The sequence below is a fragment of the Marmota monax genome, unplaced genomic scaffold, assembly GCF_021218885.2.
Source record: "Marmota monax isolate L192 unplaced genomic scaffold, Marmota_monax_Labrador192_F-V1.1 WCK01_AAM20220418_F8-fsc00042, whole genome shotgun sequence".
NCBI classification, from domain to species: domain Eukaryota; kingdom Metazoa; phylum Chordata; class Mammalia; order Rodentia; family Sciuridae; genus Marmota; species Marmota monax.
The window spans coordinates 12,392,780-12,417,163 of record NW_026693008.1 but is presented as its reverse complement, the minus strand read 5'-3'; the positions used below and the strand labels follow the sequence as shown (position 1 = coordinate 12,417,163).

General features: G+C 39.2%; 1 protein-coding gene across 16 annotated transcripts in view; it reads left to right on the top strand.

The window, feature by feature from the left end:
* The window catches only part of Erc2 (ELKS/RAB6-interacting/CAST family member 2), an 882,113-nt gene that overhangs the window by 20,135 nt on the left and 837,594 nt on the right, over nt 1-24,384 (top strand). For all 16 annotated transcript variants that reach the window (XR_009227574.1, XR_009227575.1, XR_009227577.1 and 13 more), the window contains one exon: nt 11,685-12,481. Coding sequence is in view for 12 of the 16 variants with exons in the window: in XM_058582164.1 (XP_058438147.1) it covers nt 11,825-12,481 (657 nt within the window). In the remaining 4 variants the exon portion in view is untranslated. The remainder of the gene's footprint in view (nt 1-11,684; nt 12,482-24,384) is intronic.

Sequence of the window (24,384 nt, the reverse complement as noted above, 5' to 3'; positions counted from 1 at the left end):
GCACAGTATAGGGGCTTACAGTAGGAGGGAGGAGAGATTCCAACAAGTAATCACACAGATTCATATGAAATCATAAGTGAACACACCTGATCAGGATTTAGAACACTGTCAACATCCCCTAACAGCAGACTGATCAGGTGTGTTCACTTTATAAAAATTAATTGATCTGTATAATCAAGATTTACCTTTGTTGTAGATATGTTGTGCTTTAACTACAAGTTTATAAAATAAATGGAGAATAGTAAGAAAAAATTCAACTAAAACTCTTGCTCCCAGTTTCATTTATCCAAATTAAACCCCAAATGCTGAAACCCACCCGTCAGCTTAGCGAGAAGTCCCAGGTCTCTCTACTAGGGACCCCCTGCCTTCCCTACTTCTCCTTGTCTCCTCATTCCCCTGGGCCACCCTGCCCAAAGGGAAGAAAATCCCACACAGCCTGATTGCTTCTTGATGCCACAAGGTGTCGTTGTTGAGGCTGATCTTCCTCACGTGGAAAGATGCTGCAGGTCCCCTCTGGTCCCTATGGTATAGTCCTGCAAGGCCCAACCCAGTCTCCGCGCAGCCAAGCTCAGACACAGTGTGCCATGTGTAGTATAGCACATGCTCTCAATGCCCCCATATCTCCTTGGCACTCATGGCCTATGTGGAAACAGGAGGGCTTTCTCTTGGCTTCCTTGTAGTGCAGGGGAGCAGCCCTCAGCCAATGATGAGTGTTTTCTTTGCTTTTTGGCCAAGTATCCATGAGGCAGGTCTTACAGTGTTTTTCAGAGCTCCTTCAACAGGACTGAACCAAGTTACACATAGTATTACCTCTCTGAAAAATGCACCCCATATTGATTTCCTTCTCTTCTCTTAGTGCCAAATGATCCTCTTTAGTACTTCCTGAGACTGACTGCCCTCTAAATGAGCTACCTGCACTTAATCCTTGCTCCAGTGTCTGCTTGTGGGAAACCCTACCTAGGATGCATGGATGTCCTCATGAGTTGCAGCCCTGTGCCCAATGTTGTTTCAGCGTATAGGTTCCACATAGCATGCTGTGTCTCTGGAAGCTTCCAGCCTTACTCACATGCTTTGTTCCTATGGGTTTCTCCAAGGCTACCTGGTCACTTGTTTTGAGTTCAGATTGCCAGCCTGGACTCCTTCTTGTCTTGAGTAATTATTTATTTCCAGGAGCTCTAGACCTTTTTTGTAATCACATTCATACCTTCACCTAGATCTCACTTTGAATCTTGGCATGAGAGACTGGGGCATCAGTGGCTTCTCTCCTGGAACACTCTAGGACACGTGTGATATAGATTCCTCCAAGGTTTACATTTTGCAAACTAGGAATATGAAGAGGGGCAACCTTGAGTGGGTTATAAAAGGTTTTCTTACACCTTCACCAGAGTATCCATGTTACCTGGTCACCCTACTCTAACCTAAACTAAAGGGCCAATCAGATGACCCTCAACAGGGCAAATAAAGTCAGCTTCATTTATTAAAAAAAATACAGTGTTTTTCATACCATGATTTTTGTTTAAACAGCATTATGCTTTGACAGAATGTAATTGAGGGGCTTAAATTGTGGGCTAGACCTTGTAGAAGGTCAGTTATCAGATGCTCTGATAAATGATGCATAGGAATTAGCCCTACAAAGAGAACAGCATGTGTGATGGCACAGAAACAGGAAGGGAATTGATGTGTTTGCGCAACAGAAAGATGACCAAGTCACAGCTGGTGAAAGAGAAAGCGGCAAGAGGAGGCTGAAACTGTTGGTAGTATCCTACAGGCCTCTGACCGTGAGAAGGATTTTGGTTTTGTCTACAGAGCACGGGAAGCTTTGAAGGGTTTTTAGTGAGGAGGAGAAATACGTTTTGATCACATTTGCATCTTAAAATAGTTTGGTTGATGTTTCAGAAGTCGTGACAGAATAGAGGATATTCAGAGTAGGGAGATCCTTCCCTGAATGCTGAAGTATAGGACATCTTAAGCAAAAGTCATGTTGGTGTAATAGAGAGGTGATAGTCAATGTGGGAACAAGGTGTTATGGTTTCGATGTGTGTTATTCCACAAAAGCTTATGTGTGAGATTTTAACCCAACCAGTGGATTAATCCAACAATATGTATCAACTGGGTGGTGACTGTAGGCAGGTAGGGTGTAGCTGGAGGAGATAGGTCACTAGGGGTGACTGGAGGTTTATATTTTGTCCCTAATGAGTGGCACTCTCTCTCTGCTTCTTGGTGGCTGTCCTGAGCTTCTTTCTTCTGCTGTGATGTTCTGCCTCACCTTGGACCCAGAGCAATGGAGTTGGCCTTTTATGGACTGAGACCTTTGAAACCATGAGCCCCAGATTAACTTTTCCTCCTCTACATTGTTCTTGTTAGGTCTTTTGGTCACAGTGACAGAAAAAAAAATGACTAAAACACAAAGAGAACAGATTCAAGGGTGATTTTGGAGATAACGATTGGTATAATTTGTTAATCAACTTGAAATGGGTGGTGAAGGAGAATGAATTCTTATTTAAGATCTTTTATGTGGGTAGAAGTGATAATAAATTTAAGTGCCTATAGGGGCAAGCATGGACAGAAGGCATTGGACTGAATATAAGGTAATAGGAAGTGGAGGGGACTGTGGCAAATAGGAGGGTTCTTGCTTTGTCTTAAAGGGACAGTTCTGGTTGGCTCTAATCTGTAGTTACTTTGGAAGAAAGTGGGCCTGACATTTTCAGGCTTACAGGTTTTTCAGAAGAAGCCAGAATCTGAGATGTTAATGTAAAATGTCTGTATCTTTCTATGTTGGCAACTGGATCAAAATTCTAAATAACACCATGCTAGCCATATATTGCACATCTGCAGACAGTGTCTTGCTCTTGGGCAGCTGCTTCTTGCTTGAGATCTGATCCGTACCATGTCTTCCATGGAAAGGTTTTTAGAATTAAATTCTAAAAGTATTTAGAATTTTAGAATTTAGAACTTATAAAAAGTTGGGGAGGCCTATCAGAAACAATAAGAGATATTTTAAGTTGGCTAAATCTTGGGAGATAATGGTGATCTCAGCTCACATGGTCTGTCAGCAGGGCTCAGGTGATGGGCTGAAGCTGAAATCTGTGGAAACAAACTTAACCTAATTTACAGCAGATAGCAGGAAGTGCTTTTGTCTTAAAATAGACCATTCCAGACCATGATAGTCTGAGCTACTTGAGGTAGATGGGAATCAGGCTCTCTCCAGCTTTTCTTTCCCCTGAGCTACCAGTTGAAGAGTCTTTAAACCTTTTAAGAGAGTGAGTGGATGACATATATTTTATTTATGAATCCATATGCAATTAGAGAAAGCATTCACATAGGTTCATAAAACCATCTTTTACTTTGTTTGAGTCTTAAGTGGAACTTACCGTTGGATGTCAAATTTTATTCATGAGGCACTTCTAACATGAAAAGGTGTGTGCAACTAATTTCTTTGCTGTTATTTCTTTGATGTTGGCAACGTTCATTTCTGTGCACAGTTTGATCTAATTAATAATTTATGCTTTTAGTGTTGCATATCATAAATATATACATGACAGGGTTTTTTTTTGTTTGTTTGTTTTTTTTTGAGGGAGGTGGTGCTGGGGATTGAACCCTGGCGTGCATAACCACTGAGCCACATCCCCAGCCTTTTAAAAATATTTTATTTAGAGACAGGATCTTGCTGAGTTGCTTAGGGCCTTGCTAAGTTGCTGAGGCTGGCTTTGAACTCCTGATCCTCCTGCCTCAGCCTCCTGAGCAGCTGGGATTATGGGTGTGTGCCACCGTGCCCAGCACAACAGGTACTTTAAAGAGTTTATAAGGAAGTCCAATGATGGAGCCTTTCTTGGCTCCATAATAGTGTTTCAAACAGAAAGATCTTAACTGCTACCTTATTTCCTGAAATGCATTTATAGTGGACAAGGTTAAATATTTTTCTCTGAAGTCAGTAATGGGAAGTAGAAGATATATTATTGATAAATAAAGTTAATCTTTTTTGCTCTTTCTCAGAGATTCATTTTAGAGAATAAAAAAAAAAAAAAACCAAAAACAGGGTAGACGAGAAATTAGGAGACAACAACTAAAAAAAGCCTAAGTGTCAAAACAAGTACCTTAAAATATACCAAGGAACTTAAACACAGCTGGGCAGAGGGTGGAGGGTGTGAGCAGCTCAGTGGAACAGGTAGGAATCAGGTGGCCATAGGGACCTACCTTTGGCTGACATTGTCAGCTAAGCCTTTACTTCTTCTATGAAATCAATCATGCTACGTGCAGCAGCTTAAGGGTGAAATGGTCTCAGGAAATCTCCCTGCTCCTTATAAATTGGAGTAAGAAACTCATTTCTAAATGTCTTTGGCCTAGGTTGCTAATTAAACTTCATTGTCAAGAAGCAGATGTACAGTGATCAAGAAAATTTCCCTTTATAATTTTGGTAGTCTCTAAATTTCATATTTTATTTGATAAGTTCTGTAGAATTGGATATAATCTATCTTGTCCAGAGTGACAGGTGATGGTAGAAGTATCAACTTGTCCCCTCAACTGCTTAACACAGACTGCTAATTCCTGACATTCTGACTTCTTTACTGAGGTTTGAAAAATAAATAAGTAATTATATTTGTTTCTTGACTTAGTGGGTTCAGAACTCCAATCGGTTATTACTTTTCTATTACTTCATTGTTAAAGACAGATTCTGATTATTGGGGAGTCAATTTCATGTCCCTGTCCTTGAAAGAGTGTCTGGTTTCTTTGACCATCTTCCCCTCAAACCCTTTGTATCTGAGATGAAGAAAGCTCTGTATGAGAAAGTTCATTCTCAGCAGTAATTTCCCATAGACCAGAAGCTGTCTTGTCTCAACACTTGGATACAAAACAAAACAAAAATGTTCATTTGTCAAATAAAATTGAGAAAAGTTACATCATGAATGGATCAGTTTGGGGACATTTATAGTACACATTAGTATCCTAAATGTTTCTGAAATATCTGGGTGTAAAATCAAGATCTCATCAGCCTTGTTTAAGCATTTACCAAACTATTCAGAAAGTACTGGCTGAAAACAGATGGACTGGTATTTAATAAATAATTCTTAAGATATAATCACTAAATGTACTATGCTGAAATTGGGGTTTGGTAATTCAGGGATTTTGAGTAGCCTCAAGAAATGGTTCCTTTTAGGAACATTGACTGTAAAGAGTGGAGTTTATGGAGGAAAAATAGTTTAGGGTAAGTATGTGAGTATATATTGTTCCTTCCATCCTAACTTATTTTCCCTCTCTGTCCTTCCTCCCTCCCTTCCTTCCTTCCTTCCTTCCTTCTTTCCTTCTTTCCTCTCGAACTGCCCCCCCCTTCTTTCTCTAGGGCACTTAACCACTAAGCCATATCCCCGCCTTTTTTATTTAGAGACAGGGTCTTCCTAAGTTGCTTAGGGCCTCTTGTACCACCTCTTTGATCTTATAATTCTATTCATATAAATTTATCCTAGGGAAGTAATAATAGCTTTATCAATCAGAATATTAATCAAATCTTTTTCTATCACAATATTAATTGTAGTTCCACTTAAAAGTGACCTAAGTGTCTCATAATAGGTGATTGGTTAAATAAATGATTATAGACAACCTTTTTTTTGAATATTTATTTTTTAGTTATAGTTGGACACAATATCTTTATTTTATTTTTATGTGGTGCTGAGGATCGAACCCAGGGCCCCACACATGCTAAGCGAGCACTCTACCGCTAAGCCATAATCCCAGCCCCATTAGATAATCTTTCAATGAAACATTAATTGAATGTTTCATGCCTTTTGCTCTCTAACAAAAATGCCCTGAACTTCAGGAGGTTTAAACTTATTTCCCAGCACTCTGCAGGCCAACTGATGGTTCTGATGTTACTTACAGTGCAAGAGTATCACTCATGGATCTGATTTCAGGTGGCAGTTGGAGTGGGCTGGAAAGTTCAAGATGGCTTGTCTCACTAGTCTAGTGTCTTAGTGTTGGATGAGGCTTTTTGGTTCTCCTTCATGTGGCCTGTCTCTCCATGTGGTGTCTCATCTCCCAAGTCCCTCCTGTGTGGCTTTTTTTCAGCAGGGTAGGTTGGACTTCCTTTCTTCATGGCAGTTGGATTTTAAGAGATGAAATGAGAAACTGCCAGGTTTCTTTAAGGGCTTAGCCTTAAAGAGTAGAGTGGAGTAGTGTCACATCTGCCACACTGGTTTATGTAAGCAGGTCGCAACCAGTCCAGATTCAAGTAGAAGGGAATAGAATCCTTTTTTGAAGGAAGGGGTCACAAATTTTATAGGAAGGGAAGGATTTTTGGTTGCCATCTTTTGGAGTCTCATTGTAGTCATTAAAAATCATGTCTTAAAGGGGCTGGAGTTGTAGCTCAGTGGTAGAGTGCTTGCCTCGTATGTGTGAGGCACTACATTCGATTCCCAGCACCACATATAAATAAGCAAATAAAAAGGTCCATCAACAACTAAAAAAATTTGTTTAAAAGTCATGTCTTATAAAAATGTTGTATTGCATTCATGTTAGGTAGACAAAGGAGATGATGTTAAGAATGAAACATTGAGGAAAAAGGAGAGTACAAGACTTTATATAGAATATAATACCGATATTGTCTAAAATTATAAAAAAAGTGTGAACTCTGTAAAGGATTTGGAAGCAACAACATTAGTTTGTTAACAGAGGTTGTCTATGAGTGACAGGATTGTTTTTATTTTCTCCCTTAATCTTATCTGCATTTTCTAAAATAATTCATTAGTTGCTCAACAATTAAGAACACCATTAGACCAATTACAACTTCTTAACAAATTAAAAAAAATGTACTATATTCTCAGACCCCAATGCCATAAAAATTTGAACTGCAAATTTTTACCCCCACATTTCTATCCACTTTGACATTTAAATATATCCTTATGGTTAATTACTGGGATAGAAAATATTTCAAATGAAAAATAGCAAGCTAGTTACAAATGACAGTAAAGGTTTTATGCATACAGCCCTTGTCCTCACCTGTCTTCTCCCCTTGTATCTAAAGACAGACATTTCTGATTTCAGCCATATGAATATTCTTGTGTCATATCACACATTTAATTGAAAATGTGATTGAAGGCAAATGAGTATTTAATGCAGAAAGGGGAAAGTAAAATAAAGACAAAACTAAAACTAAAATCAAACACAAAGGAAGCAGAAATTATTAAGGGGAAAGAGATACAGATGAAATAGAAAAGAGAATGTAGTAAAATACATCAATAAAATAAAATGTTACACCTTTGACACTCTAGGAGACAAACATTTATCATATTGTTATCAAGAGAAAAAGAAAATTACTAAGGACATTTGGAGTGAGATGGGGACAGAAGAGCAGATGATTTTTAAAATTTTAAGGAAAAGTTATACAAAGCAGTACCAATTAGACGGAAAAATCTAGGTGGAATGGAGTTTCTGAAGAAAAAGAATTTTTACAATGATTGATACAAAATAGGCAGCAAACCAAAGAAGATCAGTAAACATAGCAAAAAAATGAAGTTAACCAACAACCAAGCCCATTCAGTTTTATGAATCTGTTCTACCAAACATTTCTGAAATAGAAAGGGCTGTACTATGTTAGCTGTTCCAGGCCATATGAGAAATGGAAGCTTCTTCATCCATTGTCATACTAGAATAAATCTGATACTAAACCTAGATAAGGAAAGCCAGAGGAAACTGTGAGCTAGTCTCAACATACATTGCTTTTTAAATAAGGAAATATTATTTCAAACAAGATAATGTTTCTATGCATGTTGTATGTTGTGTGTGTGTGTGTGTGTGTGTGTGCGCGCGCGCGCTTGTTTCCAAAAGGAACACATTCACTTTTTGCTTGTTGGTTCTTGTAGTTCTCCAAAATCTTGGCCAGCTGACCTAGTGAAATCACTGAGGATTAAATCTGTGTGGATATAAATTTCATGGCTTTTGTGAGAGGGACCTCAAACAGAGAAATCAGAAATGTCTGTCTTTAGATACAAGGGGAGAAGACAGGTGAGGACAAGTGACATTTAGTCACTTTCTGGGAAGATACAATTCTGTAAGTGGTGGCCCAGCCGGGACCTAAATCACTAGATTCTAAGTGTTGGAAAGGTAACACATACATGTAACTGTGGGAATTATAGAGAAAAAAAGATTTATTATAAAAGTGTATATCCTTATTATAGAAAATTTAGAGCATTCGGATGTCAAGAAGAAGAAGATGGAAACCTTGGAATCCTACCACTTGTGACATTTTGATATGTGATACTCTAGTCTCCTTTGCTATTGATTATATATATATATATATGCGTGTGCTTTACGAAAGTGTGAGTGAATCATAGATAGTGTTTTGTAGCCTGCTCTTCCCATCTCATTGAATATTCGTGATAGCGATCATACTATCCCCCTTGTCTCTCTGTCTCATTACTTAATGTAACTAAATTTTTATTGTTGAAACTGTTGATTCTCCCTTTTTCAAATATAGAACAGATTATTCATGCAAAAATATGAGATACAAAATGATTTTTGTGTATTTTCAAGGAAAACAAAATTAAAGTCAGAGCAATGCAAACATTTGAAATGAATTTCCTTACAAACAGGTATATCATTCTTTTAAAGGTCCTTTTAGGGAAAGGGGAAAGCTTTGTGGAAAATATTTCTTCATCCTCTCTGTGAGGACTGTAGGGTGTAAGTGATAGAAACTCCAACTAAAATGAATGTAGTAAAAAAGAAATTTATGGGCAAATGTATCAGTTTCCCATTAACTCCATAATGCTGTGAAAAAACTGACTACAAAACTTCAGTGTCATAGTAAGGAGCATTGATTTAGTCTGTGAATGTGCGCTACTCAGCTGATCTCATTGGGGCTTGCTTGTGCATCCGTGAGCAGCTGCTGGTTGTCTAGGCAGCTTTGCTGATCTTGGCAGGGCTTGCTCGCACATCTTGGGTTTGGTTGGCTGTTGGTTAGGACAGCTTGGCTGCTGTTTTAGTCAGCTTTCTCATCACTGTGACCAAGAGACTTGACAAGAACAACAGAGAAGAGAAAAAGTTTATTTGGGGCTCATGGTTTCAGAGGTCTCAGTCCATGGAAAGCTGTATTCCACAGCTCTGGGCTCAAGGAAGACAGAACATCATGGCCGAAGGATGTGGTGGGGGAAAGCAGCTCAGGACATGGCAGCCAGGAAGCAGGGACAAAATATAAAGCCCCAAAGGCACACCTCCAGTGACCCACCTCCTCCAACCACACCCTACCTGCCTATGGTTACCACCCAGTTAATCTGATCAGTAGATGCAGCCACTGATTAGGTTAAGCTCTTCTAACCCAGTCATTTCACCTCTGAACCTTCTTGCATTGTCTCACATATGAGCTTTTGGGGAACACCTCATCTAAACCATAACAGCTGTATTTTATGTTTCCCATCTTTTATTAGGGCATGTCCTTATTGTTATGGTAGAGGAAATGAACAAGAAAAAACACATAAGTGCTACTTCAGGCCCCTGCTTGGTTCACGTATGTTATCATACGTACTGGCCCAAACAGGTCACATGATTCGAATTAGAGTCAAATTAGGAGGGTACTGCTAAGAACATGGAGGAAAGGTAAAGTGGAGTCATTAATCTGTCAGTCTACCTGACATGTATAACTAAAATGGCTTGAAGAGAGATGAAGCTTTAATGACTGCTGGATCTGGAGGATCAAATGATGTCACCTGGCTTGGTTTTACATCTTCAGAGTCTAGTGCTGTTTTATTTTGCACTAGTTTCACTCTCAGGGAGACCATGTCCATATGGAAGCACTTAGAGCTCCATCTTGAAAGCAAGTCATTCCAGCTGCAAAAGAACTTACCTTCCCCAGTTGTTCTAGCTGAAGCCATAGTATGGGGTCTTTTTGGACCAAGGGGCATCACATTTCCACCCCTAAACTAGCTCCCTTGTCTGGAGTATGGAATATGTTGATTGCCCAAGTCATGTTCTCACCCCTGGCACTGTCTAGGATGGAATAGGGCGAGTAAGCCATACCTAATCCTATGAACTATTAGTAAAGAGATGGAAACAACTTCTCTAAGGAAAATAGAGATAGAATTACTAGAAAGTATATGTAGAGAAGGGAGAAAAGATGAATGATAGGCAAGTCAAAATAAAAGATACCCCTTTTATTGCTTTTAATGTATTTATCTCATTGAAACACTATCAATTAAAATGACTCATTTCCTACAATACCATTAGTTAGGTAGTATTATCTGCATTTTATTGATCGGAGAGTAGAAGCTTATAACAGATAAATAATTTGCCTAAGTAACTCAACTAGTCCTTTTTAGAGTGATTTCAACCTCAGTTTGTTCCTGTCTGGAATAGGTTCTTTTAATTGTCATAAAGCTGAGGAATAGAAGGTCAAGGGTTGTATGTTTTCTCTTATATGTGGAAGCTAGAGAGGAAAAAGGAAAAGAAAGATGGGGGATTGGGGATCTTATGAAAATCAAAGGGAGTTCAGTAGAGGAAAGGGGCAAAGGGTGAGAGGCCGGGAGGGAGGGGCAAGTGCTAGGGAGTGACATTGGTCAAATTATATTGTTATATTGTATGCATGTATAAATATGTAACAATAAATCCCACCATTATGTACAACTATAATGCACCAATAAAAAATGTGGTAAAAAGGGTATTGGAAAAAAAATAAACCTGAGGAAAAAGAAATCATACTAAAAAAATTCCTTAAGAGGAAGAGCAGGAGGCTACAATGTACCCCATTAAGGTCACTTGAGTCCTATTGAAGGAATAATCAGAACCCTAAAGTCCCAGCTAAATAAAGTCTGTGCTAACATAATTGACTCATCATGTCAGGGAGCTTCTATTGCTTTTCTGTAGGGGTTATGTGACCAGAAACTCAAACATGGTATATACTCTATTACCCTATTCTATTTTTGTACAGGTGGCAAGTGGTTACTGTGAAGATTAACTAGGTTAGCTCACATGGAAAAGAATTCTCATATACACCTGGAAGGTATATATGAAAGGGAAAAGAAAAGACTGTTTTCCCTGGTGATAGCATTGAGAATCTGAACTTACATTAGATGTCTCATTGGTTGAGCCACTTTTTAGAGATACCTAGTTCTAAGGTGGTCAGTAGATTCCAATTCATGTGTTGATGCCAGTTGATTAGTGGTAAACCATCTAGAAGGTTGTGTAGAGATTTCTCAACCTAGTGGAAAAGAGGAATGTGATGAGTAGTGCTGTCTATAATGGGTATAGAAGGAGAAAGGATCAACATACTTGTCAAATTTTGACATCTTAGGAAGCAGCAGCTTCTTAGTCATTGGGGTCATGCCCCTAAGGATGGATTATTTTGTTGCCAAGGTATCCATGATGGCGGAATCCCTTGGTGAAATTTTTGGGAGGTCCCAATTCTAACAGCAGAAATCAAAATGGAGAGCTTCATTTTCCTAAGGAAAAAAAGAATTTCATTTTTGTTTTGAGAACTTTTTCTTGTTTGGTGGCAGAGTGAGGGCAATTTACAAAAATGTTTCCATGTAGCAAGAAAGTTTTGGGGTCATTTTTCTTTTTTCAATAAATGTTACAGATGAGACTGTTGAGCTACCACCTTTCCTCATCATCTCTTTTCTACCAGTATATTTAAAAATATAATGCCATTATAGTCTGAGTTCTTAAGAGGTTTGTTTTTAACTATTCCTTTTCTCACTTTGCAGATCTCTGATTGGAGTCATTTTCTGGTATAGACCGTGAAAAGAACGCAGTGAAAGTCCTGGTCAACAGTGGAAATACTGACTTAAACCCCAACTTGGTGTAGCATTTCTTCTCTTCAGTAGCGCCTCATAATAGAAGAAAAATGTATGGAAGTGCAAGAACAATCACCAATCTGGAAGGCAGCCCTTCCAGATCACCTCGTCTGCCAAGGTCTCCTCGTTTGGGCCACAGAAGAACCAGTAGTGGGGGAGGGGGAGGAACAGGCAAGACCCTGTCTATGGAGAATATCCAGTCCCTTAATGCAGCCTATGCTACGTCTGGACCCATGTACCTGAGTGATCATGAGGGGGTGGCTTCCACAACATACCCAAAGGGCACCATGACTCTAGGCAGGGCCACTAATCGAGCTGTATATGGAGGCCGAGTCACAGCTATGGGGAGTAGTCCCAATATTGCTTCCGCAGGACTTTCCCACACAGATGTTCTTTCATACACCGATCAACATGGTGGCCTGAGTGGCTCATCCCATCACCACCACCACCAGGTCCCCTCCATGTTGAGGCAGGTAAGAGATAGCACAATGTTAGACCTTCAAGCCCAGCTCAAGGAGCTCCAGAGAGAGAACGATCTCCTTCGGAAAGAGCTGGACATCAAGGACAGCAAGCTGGGATCTTCCATGAACAGCATCAAGACCTTCTGGAGTCCTGAGCTTAAGAAGGAAAGAGTCCTGAGGAAAGAAGAGGCAGCCCGGATGTCTGTCCTTAAGGAGCAGATGAGGGTTTCCCATGAAGAAAATCAGGTAGGTTTTGACTACCTCAGTGTTTTTCAGCCTCAGTTTCTCACTGAGCAGTTGGTGCTTTGCAGATGGTTCCAGGACCTGTGCAGAAGAAAGTCTGGCATCATCAAGAAGGCTATAGCTTAATTTGTGTTTGACTTGGATGCTACAGGAAAGCAAAGGAAAAATGAGGTCAAGCTCATGATTTCCTTATTTTCCAGTAACCTTTTCTGGGGGAGGATCCCTCCTCATTGCCTAACTTTTATACTTGGTTAATTTTGTTTTCTTTTTCAGCAGTTACAACCGCAGTTCAGATGTACCTCCTTGTGAATAGAAGAGGAAAATATTAATCTCTGCCAGAATAAATACTTTAACAGCAACATTTCCAGGGCTGTATTTGACTGATGATTTTTTGTTGTCGTTGTTAAAGCACCAGCAGCATCATTTCCTTCTAGAAGGAGTGGAATTTGATCTCTGATTAGCAAAATAAACAATATGAAATGGGATTGGGTTGAATGGGTTTGATACTATATTGGAGAAATGCAATACATTTTAACCTGTCTTTCTGCCTTTATCCATTCAATATTAATTATCTACTATGTGCAAGATATCTCCCTACTCTTTGATCCATTGTCCATGTCTTAGAAAGATTCGTTGGATTAGTTTCCCAGAGTCTACCTGTAGTTATGCCATTCCCCTCTTTAAAGCCTTTAGTGATTCCTCATGGTCTCTAGAATGATGCCTCCTTCCTTGACTCAGTCTGCAGGACCTTCTGGAAGCCTTATCTTGTATCACCTCCTTTAATTCCTGCATGTGCCCAGGGTTTCCCACCTCTGTGCTTTGGCTCTTGCCATTTCCTTCCTCTGGTGGCCTCCTTGGCACTGCTTATTGCCTTTTCTCTTTCAGTCCCAGAGAATCTCCGTTTTCAAATTCTACCTATTATTTGAGGTCAATTTTATATGCTACTCTTTCATAAGAGCTTTGGGGTCAGATGTAATTGTATTTAAGCCCCAGCATCACCTCTTACGGATAGTGAGAGAACGACTAAGATGTGGGGAGTAGTGAGTGCTATGCCACTTGGTTCAACCATGCCCAGATATCATTTAACTTCCTGTAGAAATTTGGGAGAACTCTGATTTGGCTGACCTAGTGATTCTCTGACAGGTTGGTTTCTATGTTCGCCTAATGAGGCACTTTGCCTTTTTTGGGGTCATCTGTGGACTCTCCTTTCTGTTTCCCTGGCTACCATTCCTTTGAGGTGCGTGGAAGTCCTTGTAACCTATTTGAAAATCTACCCTGTGTTCTCCTTGTGTGTGTAGAAAGCAGTGACCTTATCCCTTTGATTATCTGACAGAACATCACATCTCAGATGTGATTTTATTTTTTTAGTTGAAACCTAAATCTTTGTTCTTCACTTCTAAATTAAATGAATGCTCTTCACTACCACTTCTGCTGTTTCTGACTTTGCCGCACTCCTTTTGGACCTGTTACTGTCATGTACATTTCCTCTCTGTTCTGAATTGGTTATTATTCTTTAGTTGTTTTTTTTGAAAGTGGTTTAGGATTGATGCACATAGTGACAAAAAGTTTGAAAGCTAGTCTCTTAAACCATCTGCTCCCTAATAACATTTTTTTCTCATGCTTTCACCTTTAAATTTATTCTTGAGCACAGACTGCCAATTATACATATATATATATATATATATATATATATATATATATATATATATATTTATAAATTTCATGATGTGCCATAGCGCCAATGTATGTCTTCTATGGCATTCACAAATAATAAATATGGATGACATAAAGAAAATAAAAGTAAATTTTAGTGACACAAAAATATTTTATTTTTGCCTTTTTTAATAAACATTTTTTTAAACCACTGATTCATTTCATGAGGGTTAGTACAGTTTAAAATAAGGTCATATCCACAATTCCCCTTGAACTGTCTCATGTTTCTTAAGACAGAAGTGAGGGAGATCATACTTCATAGATGTTAGGTGAAAAGCATGGTTAGATTTGATAGGATGATTAAGAATATGATTTAGAGTTGGGTATGGCAGTGCATGCCTTTAATCCCAGTTACTTGGAAAGCCAAGGCTGGAGGATTATAAATTGGAGCCCAGCCTGGGTTACATAGTGAGAACTTGTCCCCTGTCCCCAACAAAGGAAGGGATTTTAATTAGAATTTTTATTCTAGATTAGGAACTTACTTATTTTTCCTAGAAATGGTTTTTACGCTGTTTAGGATTTCTACCCGTGTTAACATTCTGTCACTATAATGAAATACCTGAGATAATTAATTTATGAAGAGAAAAGTTTTATTTTGGCTCACAGCTTTGGAGATTCTAGTTCAAAGATTAGGTGCATTTATTGCTTTGGGTTTCTGGTGGATACTGTCAATGGCAATGATGGGGAGTATAGGAAGGAGCAAATTACTTGCTCCTTGGATGGAATGCAAAAGAGAAAAAGGAAGAAGCTGCTGTCCCCAATGACCTAAAGACCCCCATAAGGCCCCACTTCTTAAGGTTTCACCCCCTCTCAGCAGCACCACCTTGGGGACCAAGCCTTTAACACTTGACCATTTGGGGGACACTTATTCAGACCATAGGACTTTCATTTACCATAACTTACGATACTTTCCTTTTGGGGGGGGAACCCCACACAGAAACTTTTTCTATAGGGAAGAATGGAAGAAACAACACAAAAGAGTTGAGGAACATCTGATTATGGTTTCTTATGCACAACAACTGGAGACTGCATCTACATGAAGTCTTCTGGGGGTATTTAGATAATCAGAATTTCACTGACCCAAATTCAGATGACCAAAAATGTTTTGAACTGTATTATGTGAAGAGAAATGGGAGGCAGGCCCGTTACAGGGTGGAAGTGAGGAAACTCAGGTGCTCTTATATATGAAATTTTTAGTTCTGTCAATTTAATACTGACTAGCACAGACACTTTCCCCTAGGTGCAGTATTTAGAGGACTTTCACTCAACTGTTTCTATGTAGTAGATTTTTGAAGTCCTTATGGTTCTGTCCAAGGGAGTGGAACCCAACTCCAGATCTCAGGGAGGATGTTGAATCTGTCCCTGTGTTATAGGCCTATGTGGAACCTACCCATGTAGTGATATGCCATCTCAAAAACTAAACAAACAGAAAGTTCATAGGATTTGTATTGCATGTAGATTATTGACTTTTCATATTCTTGGATATTTTGTGCAACTATTAACTTTGTATTTTTTAATGGATTGTTTCCCTAAATTAGGTATACAATAAAGCAATTTTTAGACATTTTCCTAGGTTGTACGTGGCTAGCCAAGGCTCTGCATGATTATAAATAGCATCACACACTAGGAGATTGTGCTAGTTCTAATATTTACTCATCTTGTGCAGAAGTGGGACAAGGTCATTGGGAAATGTAACCCAAGAAATGTAAGTAAACCTGTCTGGGGAATGTTACAGCCTTTAAGCACTAGTTATGTGATAATTTCTATTTCTGGCTTCACACAATAGGAAAGAATGTACTCTAAATCAATATTAATATGAGCTTTAACTTAGTTTCAACATATGATGTATTCATTTGTATTTTGAAACTTGAAAAGGTCAAGAGGGATCACATTTTGGTGTTTCCTTCATTATTATTGTTTCTTTAATTTTTACAATAGCAGGGTCATTTCGATAGGAGTCATCCAACTTTCTTCTAAAATACTCATTCTATTGTGAGTGCCCAGATATGAGGAGTTGTATCAATTGGAAGCAAGTGATAGAATTTATCTTATCTCTTTGAGAAGGTGGTGAGATTTTAATTGCATTACAGTAAGTTGTCTATTGGCAGATAAGCATAGCCACAGTCACTATGTGGAATTGAGGACGGAGCCTAGATGTGTTGGGTCCCATCAGGTTTGTGGGTGAGATGTAGATGTCGCTATGGTTTGGATGTGGTTTGTTCCCCAAAGGTCTATGGGCTGGAAGCTTGGTCCCTAACATAACTGTTGAGAAGTGGAGGGCTTCTTAAGGGATAATTAGGTCATGTGGCTTCTACCCTCATAAATGGATTAATGTCTTTCTCAATAACTGGGTTAGGGCTTTTGGAAATGGATTCTCATAGAAGAGAATTGGATCCTGAGGGACCGGATTAATTACCATGAGATCAGGTTGTTACAAACCAAGTTTACCCCTGGGGTTTTGGTCTCTTCCACATGCATCCAATCATCATTCATGCACATGTTTCTTTCATGTGATACCGTCTGTAATGGGGCCCTTACCAGAAGCTGAGAAGTTACTGGCATTAAACTCTTGGATCTTCAGAGTTATAAGGTAATTAAAACCTATTTTCTTTATAACATGAATAGTCTCCAGGATTTTCTTATAGCAACAGAAAATGGGCTAAGACAAATATACTCACTCCTTAGATACACCTGATTTATCCCTAAACCTTCTTCCAGGATCCTATCTTTGTACTATTAGTCTGAGAAACCATGAATCCCTCAAAGCCAATATTTTCAAAGTGTGTCCAGGAAGAGACTTTTTCCGAAGCAGATTTTCTTGTCAAATAAACTTAAGACACACATATTGGAAATGTTTCTTCTGCATATTCATAATGCATATATTCTGGGTTGAATTGTATCCCCTCCTCAAAAAAAAAAAAAAAAAAAAGATATGTTGGATTCCTAATGTCTAGTATTTTAGGATGTGGCCTTATTTGGGGATAGGGTCTTTACAGAGATAGTCAAGTTAAAAATGAAGTTTTAAGCATGGGCTTTAATCCAATTTTATTGGTGTCCTTGTGATGAGGAGAAATTTGGACACAAAGAAAGACATGCACAGATAGAAGGTGATATGGAGACACACTGGAAGAAGATGACTTTGTAGTGTAAACCAAGGAGAGCAGGCTGAACAGATCCTTTCCTCACAGCTCTCAGAAGCAACCAACCCTGCTGACACCTTGTTCTTGGACTTCTAGTCTCCTGAACTGTGAGATAATAAAAGTCTGTTGTTTAAACCTCCCTACTTGTGGTACTTTGTTCTGGTAGTCCTCACAAATTAATGCAATGTGTCCGTATGTGAAATGCTCATACTCTGAAGTTAAATAATGTTTATTAAATTTGCTTCATCCAGCAATTTCCCAATCTTACTTAACCATGGAAGTTTATCTTAAACTAAGTGTCTATCAGAGGGCTATTGTGCAATAATGCTGCATATCAAGCCATCCCCAAACCTATTGTCTTAAAAAGACAAGTGTTTATCTCTCCCTTACATATTTTTTCAGGATGGCTGTGACTTGGTTGATCTCTGGACTCTGGACACCAGGCTCAGAACTGCAAGTTGGGTTTAGGTATGTCCCATGTGTCTCCATGTTCTCCTTAGAACAGTAGCTATTCAGGGATTCATCCTCTCATGGTAGATCATGGATGCCAAGTGTCCAGCCAACCCCACAAACATGTTTAAAGCCTCTGCTTACACTATGTACACTAACCTGCTGTTGACTAAAACATGTCACGTGGCCAAATCTAAAGTCAGTGGTATAGAGGAAATCTACTTCTTGCCAAGGCAGAGAGGGATTTATGCATTAACAATTCCATCTGTTAGAACACTATAAGTATTCTTAGATCTAAGGGCTTAAGGTCCTACTTTGGAAAGGTTGCTTGGCTTCGGGAGCATCCCTGGAAGTGAGACATTCAAGGAGACCTGTGAGGGGGATGAGCACTTTTAATGTCCTTCAGCGGCTGGGCCTTCCACAGTGGCCTGATTAATAGCTCAGTTTCAGGTTCTTTTCTTCTCTTTCTTAAGTATCTGGCCAAGGAAATCCAAGTAAAAATCTGAGAGAATCTGGAAAAGTTTTTTTTTTTCCTGATAAAAGGAATACATATCACCAGCAATGCTCCTCCCCATTCTTTGCCATCTCAAGTGTTGTTGTGATGCCTGGAGCTGTGTCAGCCATATTGTAAGCATGAAATAAAGGCCAAGATAAGCACAGAGACATATGCCCTGCCATCTCTGAGCAGTTGCACCAGCACCAGAAATGGCCTGCCTCCAGACTTCTAGTCATGTGAGGAAATAAATTTCTAGCTGTTTAAGTCACTGTCGGTTGGGCGTTCTCTTCAATCATATGTCGCAGCTAAATGCAAGTTGTTTTCATTTTAACTCTGAGTTGAAGTATGTGTGCATGTGTATGTTTCCCTGATGTTATATAGGCACATGGTTTAGAAGTGCATACTATAAAGCAGTTTAGCAGCACAATATAACTCAGCATGCCATTTTGTAAAAGAACAACAAAAATTCATCTTCCATCTCAAGACAGTCTTTCCTAGCTCTTCAGGTATAACTTTTGTCTCCCTTTCTAGAAATTGGGAAGAACTTTGGTCCAGACTAAGGCAAAGGCCTGCTTAGACAGGACTAAAATTATAAATGTCTTTTGTAGATAGGTGAGAACTTCTTTGGTTCTGAAGATGAATGAGGTGGCCCAGAGCCAACAGTTGGTTTCTTTTTGCTAGAATGAGGAGAATGATTTGAAGTAAGCTATATATCTTTGTCACAGATGTCAGCTGGCTTTTGCCTCAATAATCTCTTGCAGCTAGCCCTAGAATCAGCCATATGCACCACATTAGTAGCTAGCTTTACAGATTTTCATTCCCAAGTTTTCTTCTGGAAGACTTGGCTAATGAGAGGAAAGGAAATGTTCTTGTATGCTGGGCGTTGGAGATCTAAATGATTTCCACCTCTCATTTTCTTTCTGGATCACTTGATTTGGGTAATGGGATCACAATAGCACACAAGCAACCAAAGAAAACATTTCGGACTATTTGAATGAATAGATAATTTTAGTCTCACTGTGCCAAAAGTACTTATTGAAACCAAGCTTAGGGAGGGGAAGGCAGGGGGAGTGGTCACGCTCAAAACATTCACTGCCTAATAAAATTCCCTATAGACAACATTCTCAGAATTTTAAGAAGCAAGTCTATGTTGACAGGAGAAAAGTTAACAGGGTGATTTTTATCAGCTAACACAGATGGGGAGGGTTCTCTTCTGGCCAGAGTGCAAGTTGAGTTTCTATAATTAGTTGCAGGTGGAGTCCTCGTGTTGTTGTGTTGGAGCCCATTGACATCTGTGTGCAAATTCCCACCACCCCCAGTTGGCATTTGGACTCAATAAGTCATTTGGCTTTGCAGGAGTATAGAAAATTATAAATCTATTTCACACACACACACCCCACAGATAAAGCTGCTTTAAAGGTCAGGTTCTGAAAGCTGTGGAAAGCATTTTCAAAAGTTTGGGAAGTGGGTTTTTCAGCAGAGTGTGGGCATGCAGCCAGGAGCTGGGGCAGCCTGACAAGCAATTCTGGCATGTGCAATTTCTTCTCTGTTTCTCTGTGAAGCCAACATTTGATTGTATCTTGGAAGCGCCGTGCAGCCATTTTGTTTTCCAATAGGAAAGGTCTAGAGAGAGATGTAAAGACCGAGGCAGCTACTTCCTATCTTATAACCCATGGATGAGCTTGAACTGTCTGATTTGGCTACATACATTGATCAAGTTAACTTGGTGGTTCTTACCTGGGGTAATTTAGTCCTGTCCTTCTCCCTCAGGGAACATCTGGAAATCTCTGGGGATTTTTTTTTTTTTGACTGTCACAACTTGGGGGAGGGAGGAAAGTCTGCTAGTGGCATCTAGTGGGTAGAGGCAGGGGTGCTGGTAGAAATGCTACAATGCACAGGGTAGCCCCGGGCATTATCTGGCCCAGAATGTCCATGCCTACAAGGTTGAAATACTGAGTTAACCAGATGATCACTCTAATTCATCTTTTATATATATATATATATATATATATATATATATATATAAAAATAAATAAATTATACATTATATATATTGCCTTTGCTCAATGCCTTTCTTTCACTTTGTGCAGAGATGATCAAGTTGTTTTTTTTTTTAAGTGATAATATAAAAACTAATACCCAATTCATTATTGTGTGGGAAAGAATCGTCAATGATGTCTTCTTTTTCTCTTTTTCCAATCTTGGGCTGGACTAGTAATTATGATTCTTGACTTCTTTTAAAATAGACACTTGATAAAATAGTTGTCTTTCTTATAAGGAAATGAACAACTCATTAAGGAAATGAAATGACTTTTTAAATTATAATTCCTGTGTGCTTCCACTCTTCTTTTAAATGGTGTTTTTTTGTCCACCTCTGGCATTGATCTTGAAAGGAAGGAGGAATAAGCATTTTGAGCACTCTTTTTCTTCCAGGAATTTGCTAGTTTCTCGTCATGTGTGAGCTCACCAGTCTTGCAAGACATGTGGTGTCTCATTTTATAGACAAGAAACAAGGAAGAGAGATGAAGTGGGCTGCCTGAGGCCTCACTGTGAGATAGAATTGGGATTTGATTTCAGGTGGGTATAGCTCTAATACTGTTCCCTCTGTCATGAAGAGGAAGAGAGCAGATTTACTTGAAAACCAAAGAGCTTGGTGCTGAAATGGAAGTTCGCATATACACGGTAGTAGCAGTGTGCTGCCTGTTAGGACACTGTTGAAGAGGCATACAGAAAGGATGGAAATCAAGAACGAGGAAGGGAACTAGTGGTAGGGAGCAGCAGAGAGGCAGGGCAGCAAGAGGTAGCAAATTAATCCTTGTCAAGTGAATGAGCAGGGAAGAACACCTAAGGAACACTCCTACCTTGGAAACCCATCTTGATAAACTTCAAGCCTTTTAAAATTTTAAACCATAGATGACAGAGGAATGAAAGCAATTATCTCTCAGGACCTATATATAATTCAGGGCCTGGAAGATTCTTTCAAGTTGGTTATGTCTGACAGATTCCCTGGATTAACAAGAGCAAAGCTTGAGGGGTGGGGCAGCTGTCTATTTGGGGGTAATGGACTTTAATGAGGATGGGCTCACTGATCCAAATAGAACTCTCCCTGATCTTGCTTCCATCTTCAGGAACTTGTGGGTGCCTTGCCTGCATCTGGTGCAGGACTCCCTCAGCTGACACCTCTCAGCTTCCTCTTTAGTTGGTTTCTGACCTTACTACAGTGATCACACATCTATTTTAGGCTTTGCCTTTTGAATAATTTCACATCTTGTGTCTGAAAATCAGATATTCTTTTCTTGGGTCTCAGCCTTCCTGATTTCTGCCTCTCACAGCAGTTATCCCCTATGAAATTCTTTCTTCTCTTTGAGAATCCAGACCATTCATTTAATTCATTCAGGCATCATTTGTTTAAGGGAGAATGTAGTTGCAAGTAGCAGAAACCCATTCAAGCGGGGATTTACTGGGGACACAGAAGGAATCTTCCCAGACCCTTAGAGGTATCATGAGGGGCTAGAATCAGGGGTTAGTTGAAAGATAATCAGGAAAACAGTCAAAGTCAGTTTTTTTTCTTTCTCTTTCCCACTCTCTTTCTCTCCTCTCTGTTATCTCTCTTTCTCCTTATATCCGTTTTTATATAACTCTTATGAGAAAGTAACCACTCAAGGGAAGCATATTTGTGTTCTCCATACAAGTGTCCTTCAGGGACTGCCTTTTAAAGTTGCTCTGTTGCGATTTCAAATGTAAAGAACAGAAAATCTGGCTGGCCCAGCTTGAATCCAGAGTCTATTCTAGGTACAGTCAGTTGTGGGCAAGGGAGTGAGTCATGAGTCCTGCACACCCTCCGCAGAACTATACATGGGTCTGTCTGGGAAAGGCACATGGTGAGTAGATTCTCTACCAGGGAGTCTGTGGGTAAGGTGCTAGGAGGAAATGACAGCCGTTCTTGGGAAACTGTTTGTGAAACACATAATTGGAAGCTAGCCTATTTCAGTTATTAGAAAACCAAGACCAAACAAGTAAGACTTTCAGAGCTTGGAAATTTAATTTGTTACTTCTGTCTATAGCCATTTCTGTCAGGAGTCAACTTCAGTTGACTCCTGGAATCTCTTGACCTTTATATCCATCTTGCCAATCTCTATTTTGCTCACTAGAGAAATTCCCAAAGTTGTATCAGTTGAAACTATAATCAGTTCCTGCTATCGTATTCCAATAGACCCACATAACTTTTTTTTAACAGTATCTTTTAAAAAATACCTTTACTTATTTATTTTTATATGGTGCTGAGGATCGAACCACATGCTAGGCAAATGCTCTACTACTGAGCCACAACCTCAGCACCCCCCATAACATTTTTATAATGGTGGATTGCATCCTTTGTGGAATTTAAAAAATTTCTCCACTTCCTGTAAGCTCCCTTAGTTTCAATAAGAATTTGGGTCTCCAAGTGCATGGGATTTTGGTGTGAGGTAGGATCAGCAAACTTTTAGAAGTAGGTATGTTAAAATTTGATGTCTTCTATTTTAAAGTATAACAGCTTGAGTTCTAAAAACTATTGGCTCTTTAGTATATATTATCTGAAAAGGAATAGAGAGAAATTAAAATTCACTGATTTGTTCCTTAGGAAAAAGCTTTACGAAATATTTATGTGAAATAACATAAAAGTTCCCTATGAATCCAGAGACCAGTGGAAATAAGTTGGAGTGATGCACTTGATGGCCAGATTTAGAAATGTAGCAAATAATAAATAAAATTTGCCTTCTCAAAAAGTTTAAACTTGTGCCTGTGATTTTTAACTTTGGGAAGCCATGGGTGTTTTGAGAAACCATTTGAAAATGTCATAATTTTCCCCAGAAAACTGTGCATAACCTAAATTGTGCACAACACTTCACTACCTCATCCATATGCTTAACTCCAAAGGCATCTAAGGGTATTTGGATCAAGAATCTGCCATTTAATATTAATATAGCACATGAATCAGGAGGAGGTAGTTCCTTGTAGTTACTGAAATGAAAGAGCATTTGGTAAGGTGAGACATATTTTCAGCTCACTGCTATTCAGTTTATGCTGAGGAGCAGGGAACATGTGCCAGGATTTTGATGATAGTTGGTAAGGTGGAAACTTTTGATGGTGTGTATACTGGATTTACTAAATGCATTCAGGTACAAGCTACTATAGGTAGATTTTAGCCCACCTTCAGGAATAAGATACCTTGAAAGAGTTTTCATAGTTTGAGTGTCATAATAAAGTTCATATTTAAATATCTTCACACAGGACTTTTATTTCACTATGTTCATCCATGGGTGCCAACATTCCCAGTTCACCTCAGAAAAGTCTATTTCACTTTGTAATTGTGAGTGAAATCTAATACCCCAAGTTCATTTGTGCTCTAGCCATTTGTGATAGAAGAAGGAACAGAGGATTTTGGTGAGTTTTCAAGTAAGGATTAATCGACCATCTACTGTGCTCCCAGTTATGTGTTAAGGATTGGAGAAGGCTCTAAAGGAGTATAAGAAGTCCTTCTATCCCTTGCCATCTCATGAAAATTACTGGACCCATTTCCTTTCTCTATGTAGACAGTAAATAAGGAAAACACCAGGACAGACCTCCTTTTCCATGAGCAATTGACAAGTATCTTAGAATTCCTGAGCATGAACTTTGGTCTAGGAGGGAAACTTCCTGCCCAATTTATTTACCTTTCTGGAAGAGCCACAGATGCTAATATGACCTTTCTCTCTATTCTGTAGAAGCCTAGCCAAAGTCCAGGAGAGTAGGTGCAGCATACAATTAATATCCAGCCAGTGGAGGGGTTGGGGTGAGGAGTGGGGTTGGGATACTTTCTGGGTTCTTTCCTCTCTCAGGGAAGCATGTAAGTTCTGTGAATCATTTTTCCATTTAGCATATCCGCCCAACTACATTATGTTCTATATTTTTTTAAATACTTTTTTTAGTTGTATTTGGACAGTAATTGGACACAATGTCTTTATTTTATTTATTTTTATGTGGTGCTGAGGATCGAACCCAGCACTTCGCACATGCTAGATGAGCGCTGTACCACTGAGCCACAACCCCAGACCCCATTATGTTCTCTTGATAAAAATAAAAATGAT